General features: G+C 35.5%; 1 protein-coding gene across 9 annotated transcripts in view; it reads right to left on the reverse strand.

Annotated features, from left to right (window-relative positions):
• Window positions 1–19,446, reverse strand: part of LOC105215883 (sulfotransferase 1 family member D1) — a 524,336-nt gene that overhangs the window by 472,899 nt on the left and 31,991 nt on the right. For 3 of the 9 annotated variants that reach the window (XM_029042669.2, XM_054229141.1, XM_054229137.1), the window contains exons 2-3: window positions 221–549; window positions 32–164 (exon numbers count right to left, since the gene is read on the reverse strand). In XM_029042669.2, the coding sequence (XP_028898502.2) occupies window positions 32–164; window positions 221–549 (462 nt within the window). Of the gene's footprint in view, window positions 1–31; window positions 165–220; window positions 550–640; window positions 870–891; window positions 916–1,859; window positions 1,893–3,732; window positions 3,866–5,532; window positions 5,558–6,690; window positions 6,718–19,446 lie in introns of those variants that run through there. The other 6 variants (XM_054229140.1, XM_054229143.1, XM_029042670.2 and 3 more) reach the window with 6 other exon arrangements.

Raw genomic sequence — 19,446 nt, forward strand, 5'->3', positions numbered from 1 at the left:
GCTGCTTGTGTTGCCAATCTTCAATACTCACTTTCACTTTCTTTTGCCAAATTTGGCGCGGCAACAAATGCGGTGGCAAATGAGATTTGATGCAGCGCGGCGATTTCAACTCCGCAGCCATTGCGATACTGTCATTCCCGCCCATTTCATATAGTATACTGATGCTATAAATATTGTTTTTTTTTTTTTGTTACAATATATAATTAAGACATTTTCTTACTCCATATAGACGCTGCGCTTAAGCACATGTGACCTACTCGCCTCTTCATAGTCCAAGTTATTTAGCAGTAACCAAGCGGCTTCCTGCATCCAAGTGGTACCACATTTCGGAAAGGTGACTATGAAGACATCATCTTCTTTCACTTCAAAATCGTAAATTCTCTTATAAATGTCCTTGAATATAACGGGTACTGTTAACCAAGTTTCAGCCCAATTCCACTTCAACGGTATAAAATCGCCATCAGTAGACACCCTAATTACTTGCTGGCTTTTTGTAGGTTGTCCTGTATTGTCGGGTATATTTTTTGTTGGTGCGATGTGCAACATTATCTAAAAGAAAAAAGTTACATAATCTATAATAAATAGCAATTTTAATTTAATTTGTAAGGATTTTCCAGCTTAACGCGATATCAAATTATACCGAGCTCTTTCTGATGGTGTGAACCGTTGATAGTTGTATGTCTAGTGTAATCGCTTTTGTGGCAAAATAAGCTGGGATATTTGTCTGAGATCGAACCAGTGTTCAATTCGTTAAAGATAGACGACGTAGTAGCATCTATTAGGGAGACACTTTCAGGACAGGAAGAATAATTTTCAGGTCCGAATTAGATAAAACTGTTATGCGTAGTGGTCTATCTCAGCATAAAATTAAAATTTCCTTTTAAGAAATACCAAACTATTCGCCAACCATCTTTGAAAAAAATTAAACTGTAGAAACTCGGCTGGACAAACTATGTTTCTCCGGGAGATTCAGTCATAAGTAAAAAAGGGTATTTTCCGATTTTCGATGTTCGCCTCTAAAATTACAAAATTACAGAATACATGTTTTAACGTTTTTAAATACAATTTATCCGAAGTAAATATCTAAAACCAGGGACCGTAACTCTTATGACTTTTATCAAAAAAATTATTAAGTTAAGAAAAAAATCAAAAAATAAGAGTTATTTTTGATTTTATAACTTTAAAAAAATAACTTTTATTTTTGATCTAAAAAAATAAGAATCGAAAAATAACTTTTATTTTTGATCTAAATATATAAAAATAAAAATTTAAAAATCATACAATATTTCGCATATAGTTCACCTAAAAATCATGATGGTGTAATCATAACTTTTCTACGATGTTCCTTTATGTATGATTTTTTTTTATTAAAAAATGTAAAATAACTCTTATTTCCGGTCCCTGTCTAAAACTGTGTATAAATCTATTATAGTATATATTTTACAGCTTTTTGAAAATGTTATGTTTTAAGGAAAATTCTATAACTCGAAATCTCTAACTCGAAGTTTTATATGGCTTATAGAGATTTGAATTAGAGAGTTCCACTGTATTTGTTGGAAATTCGAACAAAATGCGTTTTTAATAAAAATTATTATTAATTACAGTTATTAAAAAATTCATAAAATCGACATTTTCCTCTTAATTCGATGATGTATAAAACTTTTCGATCAAGCTTACTATATAACAGATGTTTGGTCCAATACCCAGAAGAAAAGCCGATTTTGTGGTATAATATTAACAATGCCGAACATTTGATGGTCGGTTAGATATCAAATGGAACGTTTACGCATTTGCAAACCATGCTTTCTTAATGGCTGCTACTTCGTCTTGAGAACCACTGCAAATATACTTTTACCAACCAGTTTCGAATAATGCATACAGGAATTTCATATTATATTCCACGTTATTAAAACATTCTACTAATACATCACTCGATGAGATTGGCCTGATTGCAACCTTAGGGATATACAGTCATACAGTCATCATATTTCATCGTACGGCACTCTAAAATCAAATTTTCCGTTTTTAATCCATTTAAATGAAAAAAGTTCTTCTATGAACTGATCAAAATAAAAAACAAAATATATTTCATATTCCAGTTATAAAAATTCTTTGCAAACTAAATGTAAAAACTCAAAAATTGGCCTAATGTTCAAAGTTGGTGCGTCATAATTCATCTTACGGCATTGTTTATCCTTACTTTTAAGAGTTTCTTGTTATAATTTTAAAACAAAATAGCTTCAACATAGAAGTGGAATCAGTTTATCACGTGCTGTGAAGTGGACCAGTGGTTATTTCCTATTTTGACAATAATGAAGAAAAGATATGAAACTTCTTCAGATTTTAGAGAAATTGTGATATAATAACGAAAAGAAGCAAATTCAATGAGAGAAATTGATAAAACTACCTCTAAATATAAGTTTACAATACAGCACATACTAGATTTGTTAATAAAAATAATAATAGAGAATAAAAAAAATGGATCGAGAGGCGCGCGAACACTTAATGAATGACATAATTAGGGATATGGCACGAAAAAATGGCCGTGTGAGCTGTTCAGAAATATGTAGTGAAGTGGAAAAAGCTTCAGAAATGTGGTTGAGCAAGTATACAACTCAGAAAACATTTTGGCGTAATGGTTATCTTCAAATTATCGTCACCAACAGCGCGACGAGCTCCGCCTATATCTGAATTGAACAGTCAAAAACGTATAACTTTCGCAAATCAGCACTTGAAGAAGGGTATTGACATTTGACAGACAGTGCTTCTCACAGCCGAAAGCATATTTATTCTTTTCGGCGATGATGGACCATAAAAAGTTTAGTGAAAACAGGACACAACGCTGCTTACTAAAAATTTGCGAAGTACTGTCAAATATGGTTTAAGAAACTTGATTGTTAGGGATGTATGACAGTTTCTGGAGTTGGAAAGCTGATCTTTATTAGAAGAAAAATTTACAATGAACAATATTTAGAAATTTTGAAGCAAAATTTAAAGCAGTCAGTTGAAAAAAATGGGCTTAACTGATGCTTATGTTTTAAAACAAAACAACGACGCAAAGCACACTGCATATTTGGTTCGCGAATGGATGCTATATAATACGCGAAACAGCTTCACACCTCTCCACAAGGCCCGGACCTCAATCCCATTGAATACTTAAGCGATTATATGAAAAAGAATCTTTAAAAACATACAATTTCGTATGTGTTACTTCAAAAAAGGGCTTAATAGAAGAGTGGAACAAAATACCGACTACTTTTACAGCTACACTCATTTCTTCGATGCTAAATAGAATGAAAGACCCACAAACTACTATATTTTAAGTTTCTAAACAAATGTATCGCGTATAACATAATAGTAAAGATATTGATTACATAAATGTGTAACGTACGATAAAATATGACGCAAAAAATTTGTTCTGTTTAAGTTTTTTTAATTTATCATTTTTATTTTGAAATATATTCAACCAATTTGCATATAAATTATAATATTTCCAAGCTTTCTTTTATCTATAGAAGAACTTTTTTCATTTGAGTGGATTAAAAACCAAAACTTTCATTTTAGAGTACCGTACGATGAAATATGACGCTGACTGTATTTCAATATCTCATTGAAATTTTATTTGATTAATTTTAATTCGCGCTATTAACATTATCTTTTCTTATAATTGATTTGTTTACAGTTTTTTAAAGGCCTGTATTTTGCATTAATCACACGCTATTTCACACTCACTTGAAAGACACTCCTCTTTTTGTATGCTTTTATTATTTTTTAAGAATGTACTAATAAGTTTAATGCAATACACTAGAGTGATAGTTGCGCGAAATGTCATACCATTGGAATAGTCGATAAGAAACTAAATAATAGATTTGCAAGTAACTTGTGCTCGGCCTAGATTCTTGATTCGCAAAAGCTTTAAAAATAATAAATTACAAGATTAAAAAGCTGAGCTTTTTAATGGGTTCTAAAGTAGGTTCGGTTAAAATCAAATAAACAAATCACTCTAATTGCTAGGAAATTTATTGTAGAAAGTTAATTGTCAATAATTCAAACCTTCGTTCTGCATTTCAAATCGATTAAATTTTTCAATGATCGAGATGATTTAATACGCTTTATTGTAATACTGTTAACTCTTTTTGATTTCGAAACGGTTTTTCAGTACAACAGAATCAAGTATTTTAACCTTTGAAACTGAATTGTAATACTGAAAAAGACAGAATTGAAAATCAGTTCAATAGTTTTACTCTTCACAATCCATAGAATGATTGAGTAACTGCCAATATTAGAACAGTTTGTCTGAAGAGGTTACGAATGCATTTCGGACAATCAAATAATCTATTTCAAGTTTACTTTTAATTTAAATAAACATCCTCTTGTATTTCAAAAGTAATTTATTTTTATTTCTACAAATGTATCCGCTCTTCCTGACGCACCCATTATCGTTTGTTTATCAATAGTATTATGAATGCACATGTAAATATGTCAACAGAGATGAGATCGCCATTGTTTAATAACATAAGTATTTGATTACCAGCTGATGTTATAATTTTTAAACTGTCAACATAAGGAGATATATTTGCATGTATGATTGAAGCGATATTCGCTACATGGTGCTTAAGGGGTTAGGTGGGTATCAAAATTTCAAACGAAAGAAATTTATCGATTTATCAAATCAATTCGAGTAAAATTCTAAGATATAGACCATTGGAAAGTTTCGCCCCTCAGGCCAAGTCAGTTCGAATTGAAAACTTCAAGCGCGTTTATCTCCAAAAACAATTTTTCAAGTTTGTGGATATGATTTCTCGAAGAGTTATGAAGCGATTTTGTTATAATTTGCCACACATCTTTGAAATAACAATATCTAGTTAAAGAACGAAAGAATATTTTTTTATCTATTTTTATTACAACTATTTTTTCGAGCCAATAATATATTTTACCAAGAAAGTGAGTTTTTTGGTTAAAATTGTGTCAAAAATTCAAATTTCAATATTTTCTTTTATCCTTCGTTTATTAACTAGATTTATCTCTGGCTTATTGTTTTTAGATAAAGCAATCATGAGTTATGATGTCCACGGCAAGACCTTTTTTGATCACGCCATGCGATATGAGCTGACCGAAAACTTTTAAATACCACTGAATTAAGAGGAACATTTAGACAATACCTTTATTTCAGTAACTTTATCCTGTAATTAATAATAATTTTTTTAAAAGTCCTTTTATCTTAGAAATTCGGAGCATACACTTTTTATACTTATGACTCAATCTCCGGAAAAAATATTATAGTTTGATCCGATACCCAGAAAATCGATTAATGATCGATGCCGTATAGTGGTATAGATTGAAATTAATTTAATACCTTTAAAAACAGACAACATGTGTGTATACTATAGTGAAACTTCTATAACTCGAATCACCATAATCCACAAAAAACTTCAAGTTAGAGAGCCTTCGAGTTATAGAAATTATCATTAAAATATAAAATTGTCAAAAAAGCTGTAAAATACAGATTTATACTCAATTTTATTTACTTACTTCGCAAAAATATGGACACACATAGTACGCTCAAAGATGTATTCTGTAATTTTGTTTGTTGCAATTTGCTATTTTTTGGCTCTTGACGTCTGTATCCCATGCCTTTGTTACATGAATTATGCAATCCATAAGTGCAATAACATATTTTTTGTTCGCCTCCTTTAAAATTGTTCCTTGATAGCAAAATTTTAAATTTTGTATTATGCCCTCGCCGAAAAGTTCGATTTATGGAAGAAAATTTGTATGTAATTTTACTTCAATTGCCAATTCAAAAGTTCGAGTTATAGAGTTAGAGATATGGAAGTTGCACTGTACTTGCATCGACGACTGTTATTGGACATTATCTGACTTAATCAATTGATTGAGTATAAAAAATGCAAGCTCGACTCTTATGTATGTTTGTATATTACGTACATTTATTTTTGTATACAGTACTATTTAAAAGAGTGATCATTTAAAATGCGAGATTTATTACGCGATTGGTCTGATTGGCAATGCGGCATGCTATGAAAAAAAGTTTGAAAGCAGAGCAAAGGTTATTCGAATCAAAGTTATTAAAAATAATACGTAAATTTTTAAATTCCAGGAGAGATAAGAGACCATAGTGTATTTTCACTTCTCAAGCACATAGTTTAATATATTCGTTTGCTCACCGTGTGGTCGCCCCACGGAAGGTGAGGTTTACCACAATTTAGATTACGATTCAATTTTTGGTTTACAAAATGCATCAAAATGTTTTTCTACATATATTATGATTATAGTGTTTTGGGTCTAATCTTATCCAATATTTGTTTCCAAACTTTTTTAGAACTTCTCCTTAAAATGCAGGACCAGTAAGTCACATCATATTTTGAAAAACTCTTTGAACAATAAACATATTGTAAATTTAGTCTAAGCTGTGCAGTATAGCACTCTTCTACCCTCTTCGATCGAAGTATGTAATTTTTTAGAATATTCAATTATTCAAGTATATCTATGGTTATTCAGTTTTGACCAGTTCTCCACAGCTTCACTACCTCTTCACATATTTATTGTTATGCTCCGAACTTGTACTACATCAAGCAATTTATTTCTAATTACCACAACAAAGCAGTTAATTAGAGCAATTCTTAACGCTACAGAAAGTTAGAAATCAAACCAAGAATGAAATGCATTTACTTGTACGCTCATTTCCGTTTAAATTTGGGCTACAATCTTTTGCTCTTGTTCTAATTTATTTTTTTTATTTAGTATCGAAAAACCTCAAGTCACTGATTTACACATTCTTCATTATATAACTAAATTGCTATCATTTTGGCTACTGAGGAGGCACTGCAGCCGCACCGCACAAATCCGACTACTCATGCGGCGGCACGTAAACAAGGCGCACAGCGAACGATTAATGTGTTGCAATTAATCACATTAGCAACACTGTACGCTGTACCACTATGCTTGCTAGGTGGCTGCAGCGATGCAGTAAAGCCGGTTGCATAAGATGCAACTAGAGAAATGCATATGTGTATGCATTTGAAATCTATGCCCTGTAGGAAAATACACTCAATATAGTTTTCTTTCGTTTGTTGGCGATAAATGGTTTTAACTTCGGAACATTTATGTCAACAGACACAATATATATTATATATTTTTACTATAATATTACGATAATCTGGACAGGAGCATGACAAGATCATAACGCGTTGGAAAAGTATACCGGGATGAAAAACCGATAGAGCCATGTGTAAAACGGTAGACCAAGAATACACAACATTCCTAATGTTACTCTATAGACGAGACTATAGGAGTATGGATTCAATGCTCCCGCCCACAGTCTGGTGGCGGCACACGTATATAAGATGCGGCAGACGGATCGAGATGACTTCAGAAAAGAAACTAGATAAAGTATAGATCATCTCTTCTATACGTGTCCTGCATTGCTAAGGCAACGGTTCCAGCATTTGGGGACCCCACAGTATGAGAATCTGGAAGAGGTATCGATAGTGAAGCCACATAACCTTTAAAAATTCGCTTCAGGATGACTACTCTTCATGGACTACGTGACGGCACTTCATCTAGAATCGCAAAGGACCAAAACTGATCTGGGTTGGCCTACCAGACTAACCTAACTTACTATTACATAGTTCTAAAGTAGTGTGGAATTTTCCGAAACTCAAAAGTTAAATAATACAGATGCCACAGGCAATGTACCTATTAGGTTAGAGGTTAAATATCCGAATTTTGAGCATAGTAGACCAAAGGTAGAGGTACATATCATAGCCTTTCAGCGGTCAATTACCGTTATATCAGGTGATACAAGTACTTTTTTCAATAGCCTTTTTTTGACAGATCAGCCGTGAGTTGTCGCGCCGTCAATGGCAACCCTTATCGTTTCATTATAACGGACTATTTGATACCTAAAATTGAAGCTCGTGATCTCGATGACATTTAGTTTCAACTAGACGGCACCACTTCCTACACATCGCATCAATGAATGGATTTATTGGGAGAACTTTCGAATCAGAATAAACATTGCCCATTAAATTTAAATTTCCTGTGTTTTTTTTCTAAAAAAAAAGTCGGGAAACTCGAAATGGATCACCCTTTAGTTTTAGATTTGGTCTCATTAAAGATTTTGATTCATAGATCAATATCCTCTCGGTAAAAATCGAAATATCAAAATACTTCCTACAAACGATGTAAATTTACCGAAAACCCCCAGTTCCGGACTAAAAATTTGTCTGTCTGACACTTCCCTGCAGGGGCTTAAATTCCAATCATGTCATGTAGACAGATAGATCATAGTCATTATTCTAAGCCACAAACGTAGTACTGTCTGATGTAGGCTCCTGCTTCTCCGTTGAGGTGTGCGGCCATTCGCCACACAGCGTGTGGTTCGCAAGATTCGAAGACGAACGTGTGTGTTGCTTTATTTTAATTTTCATATTTTGTCGACTCATTGTTGCTATCAAACAGACTATTAAACAGCAGAACTCATGTAGTCTTTCATAATTTTCATCAAATAATAGGAATGATTTCGCAGCACAAAGATTGTGGCATGTGACGCGTATTTTCCGAAAGTACCGAAATACATGGATATTTCCATGTACTTACACCACCTTGCAGCAGGGTGTTCTACACATGAGTCACCACAAAATTCCTTACTTCACCCTCACCTTGGAAGTGTTTTCTTCAAATGTGAATATGCTTAAACGCCCCTTACACTCAGAAGCATACCCGAAGGCAATGAACATCTTTAAGGCGTTTTGATGGATGTTGCTACATGCGGCGTGGCGAGAAACTACATGTAATCAGTTCGGCTTGAAAATGCAACATATGCGTCTTTGGCGGCTTGCGACTTGAACATGAAGGTTGTGAATATGGTGAGCAGCGATGTACATGTTTACGTTTGATGCCACAAAGGGACACGACACTGCGAAGTTTTCTTCTAGTTTGCGGGGGGATTCATTTGCTGCAGTTGGAGGACGACGTGCTGTGGCCCATGTCGAACTAATCCTCAGCAATCACCTCAAAAGTCATCAAACATCATCAATTTAATCATTGCAATCAGCGGTGGACGGAGTAACGGTTGTTAGAGTGGAGTGATTGGACGGGATTGACGGGGGTTGTCGTGCAGCCATAACGGCAAGTGAGCCAAAATTCTTCTGCTGCATATGTATGTGTGTGGTGTTGGACTAGGTGGTGGCAGTTTCGCCCACACATGCACTGGTCAGTGGTTGGAGCCATGTCAAATGTGCTGCAAAATTGCAAGTCAATTCCAATAAGGCAAACAAGTGTTGTTGCACATAAATACATACATATGCAAGTATGTGCTGAATATGTAAGCATGTGGGTGAGTGTGAGCTGAGTTTGTAACCCCGTTTCACCTAGTTGACTCTCATCGTACAGCGGCAAGCCGTCAAAGCGAGTGGGGACAGAAAAATAATTAAGCAACGCGACACAACCGGCAGCCACCCAACTCATTACACACACATACATGCATGCTTCGACTTACTAATACATATTCATACAGCGAGTGAAGCGCTTTTGTTGACGTTCGAAAGCGAAATGCTGCTGAGCTTAAAATACGTGAGTGGCATAAATTGCTTGGCGACCTTCCTCCTCTATGATGACAAGCACTAGATGACCGCCTTAGAGCGAAAAACGCGTACTTAATCGAATTTACAGCTATTTCTTATTAATATTTTTGCCACAACAAATTCTATATTCAACACAGCTTGGTATGCTCTTTCTATCGGATTCTTTTCTTTTGTTTTGCAAATACCAAAGTAGTTGTTGGTGACATTTGCAATTAATTCGCCGTTGTTTAAGAGGTCGACCACACTATGGAATGGAAAATATGAACTGATTAACAGCTATAAGTGATATATTTGAAAGCAGCGAAATTTTTTGTCAAACCTATGTCTCTAACAATATCAAGGACACAGAATTTATAACTTAACACGATACGAAGAAATCTTCTTCGGATTCTAATAATTATTATATTTTCTCTAAAAGTGATAGGAGAGTGTTTAACAGTATTTTTGACCAGATAAATAGTATATCACCTTAAAACAAATAACCATGTCAAAATAATCAAAATTAGATTCAATCATAATTTGTATAATACTTATGAGATACTTGAATCTTGCGAAAAACATATTTATCTTGGGGTACTAAGTATTGTTGATACTACGCTCAATCGGTTAATAGTTTCCCTCCACAAAGAAAAAATGCAAGGATATTTCAACTGCCATAGCATTGTAAATGATTTTGTAAGAAATTTATACAATTTATAGAATAAATTATAACAAATTTTAAAGTTGTAATATTGAACGTGGTTGCGCCAAATGTTATATTGAATATAGCTTAGTATCTCTAAAATAAATAAAAAAACATCGCCTTATCGCTTAGCATAGTCAAACAGCACGACGCAAATTGTGGCCAAGCAAAGAGTGACCGGAAGTTTCTTTTTATTTATTAGGTGGCTTTGGCAGAAAATAATTTACTTTGACTTACCTCCTATAGTCAAACTTAAATCAAACCTATACTGCCAACAGGGGAAGGATTTTATTTCATCAGCACAACACTGGGCCACATATGTCCGGTTCTTTTGCAAGTCCCTTATAGTTAATCAAAAAATAAAAGACAAAACATTGATTTAAGTGAGAAGCGAAAATACATGGAATTGGCTAAGAATGGACCGATGCCAATGCTGATTTGGACTTTTTTATATATAATATTAGGTTGTCAAATAAGCGTCTGGCCATATGGTAGCAGCTCATAGTGGATGATTCCCTTCCAATCCCACCAAACACACAGCAAAACCTTACTGGCCGTCAATCCCGGCTTGGTCATTGTTTGGGACGATTCGACCTTCGACCACGACCGTTTTCGCTTGATACATATTGTCGTATGTGATCCATTTTTCGTCGCCAGTCACCATCCGCTTCAAAAATGGGTCGAGTTCTTTTCGTTTCAGCAGCATATCGCAGGCGTTAATTCGGTCCAGAATTGTTTTTTGCGTCAAATCATGCGACACCCATACATCAAGCTTATTTGTGTATTCAGCCTTCTGCAGATGGTTTAAAATGGTTTGGTAACCAACTCCCATCTCCTGAGCGATGTCACGAGATGACACATGTCGGTCTAACTCGATATTTTCCATGATTTGATCGGTATTCGTCGTCACAGGCCTTTCGCCGCCTGGCTTATCCATTGTGTCGTTTTCACCCGCTCTGAATCGTCGAAACCATTCCTCCGCAGTTCGAAGTGGTAGAGTACCATTAACCAAATCTCTAACGGTTTTGCTTTTAACGAAGGAAAACTTTAAAATAGCGCGAATTTCGGCGTTAACTGTTGAACGCAATATCCAAACTAATCATGCATAGCGTCGTTTTGTAGGTCATGTTAACCTTTCAAAGATGTATAGTAATGCCAGATTTGCCACGCTCAGGACGTCTTTCGACTTCTTCAACTGAAGAATACGTCGACAAAATAAAGGAAATGGAGCTCGAAAATCGTTACTATACTTTGCGAGAGATAGCCCAAAAAATGGACATGTTTCTTGAGACCGCTCGTCATATTACCACTTCGTGGAACCCGTTGTGAGAGCATTGAAGACATCAAAACTAATTCGCAACTGAACTGAACTGAAGGCCATCCCAGGATATAGCTTTAAAAAGTGTTTCGATGATTGGATTGTTCGTTGGAAGAAGTGTATTGTCTCAGAAGGGGCCTATTTTAAAGAGGATATAATAAATTTAGATGATTAATAAGTTGTTTGAGTTTTATTTAAAATTTCAGGGTACTTATTTGACAGCATTTATTGTACCTAACTCCTTAAGTGTTGAGCGCTTGCTCAAGCCTTTGGATGCCTTTTAATCTGAAATTTTACTACCTTTTAGTAAAAAGAGAGAATTATAACAAGAGAGTTACAAACAATATGTTATCAGAGTTAACATAAATAAGCCTATGTATGTTCAGCTTAGTAAATTTGTGGACTATATTGGTGAATAAGGTGAGGATCGTTATATGACATAAAACCAAAGTCGAAATAGAGGACAGAGCAACGAGATTTATTTGAACACAAAATGTATTAATGTGATTGAATTTTCCGTTTATTATGTTAACAAAAAACCTACTTTGGTACAAACCTAAAATGTTATTAAATCCTGGAGTTTTTCAAGAAAGTGACATTAGAAGAAAAAAATACTTGGTACATGGTATTTTTATGTACCTACGAACATATTCCTTACATAAACTGATTTTTGCATTGAACTGAAAAATACACGCCACAAGCTTTACATATATACATACATAATTAATTGATAAAAGGATTATTTTATATTTACCGTAAAAAACTATTAGTTAAAAGCACACTAAACACATCCTACACAAGCAAATAGCATACGAGTACATGCCGAACACCCCGCGGGGATGCTGACGGCGAACTCTGCGCTTAACGGTTAGAAAAGTATCTGCACACATTCAATTTCCGGTTAATTGTGCTGTCTGCAACTAACGAGTCTGATGTCTGTGCGTGGCTGCATCCGCTTCCGTTTCCGGTGCTTTGAGCAGCAAATCGACTAACTCTTAACTTTTCATTCAACTCTTTTTGCCTGCAATTCCACATTCCACATTCGTTTACTCAAATCAGCACACGACAGGTAGCTGAGATTATATTGATGTATGTATGGGAGTGGGGAGAGGAAGAAAAACTAAAAATAACTTTAGCAGAGGAGCAGCGTACAACACAGATGAAGTGGAATTGTGTTGGCAAATATTGAAAAATCCCTTTAAACTAAAATACTTGTATATTTCTTTAGTTTTAATATTTCAATACAAAAATGACAGTCTCTATACTCAAATTCTCTATGAGTTCTAACTATTAAAAAGGAATACAGTGTTTGAATTGGAAGTTCAAGTTTTAAACTCAAGTTTTAAAAATACCATAGATCCATATACATAAACTCTAAAACCCTAGAATATGAAGTATTTCTTTACAGAGAGAGCGTCCTCTTCAGTTCTGAGTCGCTGTGGGTCAGATTCAAAAATACGGTGGATGCGGAACCAATTCGAAGACCTTTATGCTTGAGTGACCGGCTCTTCGTGAGGCCTTGGATCAACTGATTTGAATTGATCTGTTGTATATAGGGTCACATTCACTGACTGTGATCCTACTTCTATGTACTCTAACTACAATTTTTTATTGATGACGTAAAAAAGAAGTAGGAGAGACGCCATCGAACCAAGGTAAATTTTAAATAATTTGTCCTTTGTAAAAATCACATTATTGATTCTCAAGAACTGTAGTCAAAACAAATAACGGTACTACTAACAACTTTATAACGTATCCCATTCATTTATATGATGTGATTTCATCATATGTACTTATTTGAGTGAGTCATTTTAATCAAATCAATGTTGCTTTTTATACAAATTAAATAAACAAACCCGCAGCTGCGTTAAAGCGGTCTTAAATAATCTCGGCGCACTCAATAATCGAAATCAGCACGCCAATCCACCCATAATAATGGCCACTTATCAAGGCGATCAACAAAGCCAAGTGTTTTGAGGCGCAATGCTCCAGGGCCACTCAGCAGCCCTCTCCACACAATGTGGGCCGTTTTAATCGTTTAAGCAAACACATTAAAATGAAATTTTTAGTTGCCCCTGAGCAGAAGCAGGGAGCCAGGAAGGAGGGCTCTTAGCGACAACACCAACCCCAAGAGCACGCTTACCCCCAAACACAACTCAGAGACACACTCAGCACAAAGCACTCATACAAATGTGAAGGCAAACAAATGGCGAACGCATTTTTCATTGACATTTTATTTGTTTGTGTTGCATATCATGACGCGAATTTTCGACTGCTCCGCTGGAGTTTGAAAATCGCATTTTATACCCCCCGTCAGTGTTGAGCCCAGTGTTTTGCCCAAAGGGGTCGTTTACGCGCTTGTTATTGGAACGGGCGAGAATCCGTTAGCAAATACTTGCACTCATGGAGATACATATATGTATATAAATATACATTGGAATGCAGAGTTGCGATTGCCTGTTATATTTTTCAGTATTTATTGGCAGTTTTTAAAGAACTATGCACTAGTGTATTTTGTCAATGAAATAAAAGGTTCGGTATTAATTTCTGAAGACGTCTTCCAATACAACCAAAGGTCATTTGATTTAATAAACTCAAAAGAGTTTTAATACAAAAATTTCACATGTTAAATATACTCCAAACTAACAGTGTAACTTCCTCTTCACAGCATATCTAAATGATTTTCAGACTATTATTCAAGAAAAATAAGCTCTTACTAACTTTATGCTATGTCCGAACTTCTAGTGGAATTTATAAACCGTTTCTTGATGTCCGAAATATATCTATTTGAATAATCTGTTACTACAGTAGAAACAACAACAGTTTTAACAAAACAAACTGTTTTAGGTGAAAACAGCGCTAAGGTGGCTTAAGAACAACAAAGTTCCAGAGGCCGATGGATTACCATCTGTTAAAGACGGCGCCGAGGATTTGGTCGGTTGTATACATGCACAACGATTGTCTGCGCTAATTATGGGATCAACTTTTTTAACATTGGATATAATGTCATTCAGACAGTGCTGTGTGAAAAACCCATTGTAAATAAATAGATTGGACCTTATAAGTTTGGCTTTAGACCTGTCATATTCACCATAGAGCAGATTTTTACAATACGTAAAATCCTGGAAAAGACCCTCGACAACCATCACCTTTCTGTCAACTTTGAGGCCGCTCTAGATTGCACTGCATGGAGCTGCCGCTTTCGATTATATAGAATGACGTTCAGCACAACTATCCATCAAAGTCGGGAAGGACATCTCCAAGCCGTTTCATACCAGACGAGGTTTTAGACAGGGTGATTCCATCTCGTGCATCTTCTTCGATATATGTATTACTGGAAAAAGTGAGATGCGCTAAGCAGCTGTGGCACTATCTATTCTAAAAGGATAATGCTGCTGGTATATGTAGATGACTTTGACATCATAGGCATTACCCACAGAACGTTAAGGACTTTGCTTATTTCGGAGCTTAGATTGTTGGTAGCATAACAATCTAAGTCTGGAGATCAAGCGCCGAATAATTCTTGCCAACATGTGTTACTTTAGGATCTGTAAGCAATTGAGAAGCAGATCCCTCTTTCAATGAACAAAAATTATAAGTCTCTCATCATTCCCGTCCCATTATACGGCTTAGAAACATGGACGATAAGAAACCAATATGAGAAAGTAGTTTGAAACAAGGAGTAGCGTAGAAGATGAAACCATGAACTGTATGGGCACTACGGCAAAATTGGTATACATAGTGAAGCGCATAAAAATCGAACGAATGCGCTGGTTGGGCTATGGGTCTTCACCCGAGACCCATGAGTAGACAACGTAAGTAACCATCCAACGGAAGTAACAAGTGCATAGGGACCTGTCTTCACTTGGAATATACAACTGGTATAATTTAATGTTCTCGGCCCAGACCGAGTTCCAAAGAAGAAGTTGAAGAATTAAGTCCAAGATTCCAGTAAAAGTTTTTCAGAAAATTGGGTTTTAAAAGCTTATAGGTGAACGACCACTACTTAGAACTAGGTTTGATCACTTCCTTTACATTTGTCAGACCACTTCTCTGTCGATTAACGATCTCTTTTAAATATTATAGCCATATCTAACTGAAGGAGTTAGGTATATCAAATTACAACAAAGATAAGAGCACATATATTCTTGTGCGACAAACTTGTGGAAAATTGTTTGCTATTATTCTGTAAAGATTCTTAAACGCAAGAGCAAATACTTTAAGAATATGCCAAAAGCAGAACTTCCTTCACATGTAGAGGGTGATGAAAATAACACTTAATCCTCCAAATGTTGCCAAACTTCAATTTATAGTTCAACACCCTCGGCGCACTGAATGTAGACAGTCAAACCACATCAGAATCATAAACAATCGTTTCATTGTCGTAACATTGGCATCAGGTGGGGTGCAGAGTGGGTGGCGCCGCAGAAATTCGCAATAACCTTGAAAACTGTACACCAAAGTGGCCACGCACGGAGGGCGTTCGAACAAATGCCGGTGACGTGGACAGAAAGCATAAAAATTATTAAAGTGAACTACTAAAACGGAGAAAACTTTTTTCGGCACATAAAACTGACTGCGCGCCGGCATGTAGGCAATGAATTTTATTTTACGTCCGAAACTTTTTGTAATTCCTTAAACGATTTTCTTAAACAGAGGAAAAATAAAGGAAATTCGGTATTCCTTTGGGGATTACGCGCAGCTTATGCAATTGTTGAACATGTATCACTCGTACCAGCCACACCGAGCCCTGCAACAACCCTCTGCTGAATTGCCTCAATTTATGCAATGCTCTCACAGTTTGCTGGCACTTATGAAACAAGCGACAGGCGTCGCAGCTGCATTGACTAGCGGCACGTACGAGCTGTTGAAAAGCCGACGCACACAATTCGAACCGAACATCGGCCGCAGTGGCGGTATCAACGCCGGCTTTGTGGGAATTTTGCATGGACATTTTTTTACTTCAACTCACATGCCGTCGAAGGTGGCTGTGAGCTTGGCAGAGCCACCAAAACCACCACCCACTTCGGTACGCTGCGCAAATAAACCTTCGCCTGCTTTGGTATTTGTACCTCGCGGCTTTTTTGCATTCGGTTGTTTAAGGGCTGCTTTTCAGCACAACCCCTCCGCTCAAGCCGGCAGCCGCTTGGAGTGGGTCACAATCACAATTTGGACTCCCTTTGGGTTTAACCGAAAATGAAATTGCGCCCATAACGCCACATGTTCGTCTTCAGCGGCCAATGCAAATGCATCTCCCCCCAAATGGTTATAGAGGTTTCGGCTCTGAGCTTTCCTCATTTTCGTTCGCTTGGGGTTAGTTGTATTAGAATCTCGACACTCGGCGTTTAACCCCAAAAAAGATGTACCACTCGGTATTTACGCATAGATTCGTATCTATTCTATTGTGCGAATGCATTAATCTCGTTTGATGAGGCGCAAAGTTGTGGAATTTATTGCGTTGCTTTTCGAAAAAGTTAAGTGGATTTGAAGAAAATTAATGACTTCAAATGATTGCATTACAATTTGACTGCCGAAGGTGGATAGCCTGTAATTATTCGAAATCCCCACCCTTGCCTTGGCTGACTTGAGGCAGCGTAATTTCAAAATTAAACAAAATTTATGGATAAAGCCAATACGCTGAAAGGTGACAGAACAAAACGCTAACAAAAAGTCAGTTATTGAGATTCTAATGCAATATTATTGTATGCATTATACGCACTTAAGGGATCACTGTACTTGGAAATATCTAAGAATGAGCCGATACTCCACCTATTCATCGCCCTTGGTATTTCCAAGAAAATATGCTTCTTCAACTACTGACATCAGAACGAATCGGAACCTTTTTGGGGTTGAGACCATTCGAAAGATATTGATGTAGGAGCAGTTGGATTTTAAATATCCACTGATAGTATTTATATGAAAATGTGATCAAATCTTTCGAAAATCATGTATCATATACATTATAAAAGCAGATGAATTATTATAATAGTATAGTATAATTATAATTTTAATCGACTTTGAATGGAATTTAACTTTTCAGGGTTCCAGTGCAGCACTTATCTCTGCAAAAGTTATGATTGCAAGGTAGCTTTTAGAACAGTAGTTACTTAACGAACATCACTTAAATCCACAAAGACCACTTCTTAGTGCTTCACTGAACTAAACAATATCTATAACCTTGTTCCATTCCAAAAACATGGAGTTTGAAGAACTTAGGAGGTAATGGATCAAGCGCAATACGGTATTGACACTGTCATCAGCGCCTTCCCTTTTACCGAAATCTTTTTCACCTCGGGTAACTACTAGTAATTAATTTTTTGGATTTCTATATCAGTATACTCTCTTAAGATCACACAATCAGTTAAATATCCATCATATTTTAAGGAATAATGTAATGCAAACATAATTGTCTAATTCTGAAATAGCCCAAGGCCACGACAAGTCGCCAGAGAAAATATATTTTAACAGTAGTCTCCACACAACACGTTAAACTGACAGCAAAAGTCTCTTCTGACCACGTCAGAATTTTCAGTAACATTAATTTATTGTTCGAAATTTTAATCTTGTTCTAGTCATTTCGACATATTCTAAAAAAAAGAATTTCTTAAATTATACAGAGTCCGAGAAGAATTTTACTTAATCTTTTTAGCTTGAAAACCATAATATATTTTTTTATTATTTGAATATAGTAAATAGGTGGCAACTTTCTCAAAATAATTTTTTAATTGCTAAGCCACTTCATTTCGATATCCATAATGCGGTGTTTATCATATTATAAATTTTTGACCTGAAAAAAATGTATACATATTTAAACTGAGAATGTAATTACAAAAGCAAATTAAATAAAGACCGAATTTAAAAGGTAGAACCTTCAGATCATTTGTATTCAATGTCAATGTCATAAGTACTAATGTTTACCGATTATATACTATCTTTCTGTGAGTAAAACTGACATTTTTACTTCTTGGAGTGCGATCCTTCTAATGATATTGCAACACTCATATATTATACTCATAGAAGTATGTAGGTAAAATTCGCAAACGAAGGAAAAATGCAAAAGAGCATTCAAGTACAAAATAACTTCCTATTACTTATGGGCCTGCTGAGTGCAATTGATAAACATAACAATATAGTCTTTATGCAATTATTCAACGCGCCTTCAACAACTTCTACGCCTAAACGCCTATAAATGTTGCTATACTCGTAAGTAGTATGTGCGAATGTTTTGCCATAAATTAAGGCGCCCCGACTAATTACAGCAAATACTTTGGGCAGAAAAATGCCAGTGACTGCAAATTACTATTGCGAACCACCGCCAAATGATGGTAGGCAGACAGCAAACAAGACAAGAGTTGCTCCGTAGTGACGGCAAAAAAATATCCAGTAAATTATTGCAAGTGCAAGTACATTAATCATAAGGAATTAGCAGGTGAAAGTGTCTATGAGGCACTTATAAGAAGTTTGCTGACAGCACGGCGCCGCCTGTCTGGCGCTGATATTCTTGACTCGCATGGAGAGCGTATTTAGTAATTGATAATTAAATGAGAATGAGGAAAGAAAGGTTATAGGAATTTTAGTTATTATGACTTATACTATACGGGTCTATGGGTTTATCTTTTAATAAGAAAATATAAATTCATAAAAAAAATTTCATAAAATAGTTCTCTCCGACCTTCGGTTCCACTCAACATATTTAGTAATGCCAATCGCACAATCTTTTCCAAAACAAATATGCTAGAAAAATTATTATTAACGGGCCACGACTTCAAGAATGTTGTTCTTCAAATTAAAGATTTTCAGTTAGTATGTATGTAGAATCAATATTCAGATTATTATTCGCT

The sequence above is a fragment of the Zeugodacus cucurbitae genome, chromosome 4, assembly GCF_028554725.1.
Source record: "Zeugodacus cucurbitae isolate PBARC_wt_2022May chromosome 4, idZeuCucr1.2, whole genome shotgun sequence".
Classification (NCBI taxonomy): domain Eukaryota; kingdom Metazoa; phylum Arthropoda; class Insecta; order Diptera; family Tephritidae; genus Zeugodacus; species Zeugodacus cucurbitae.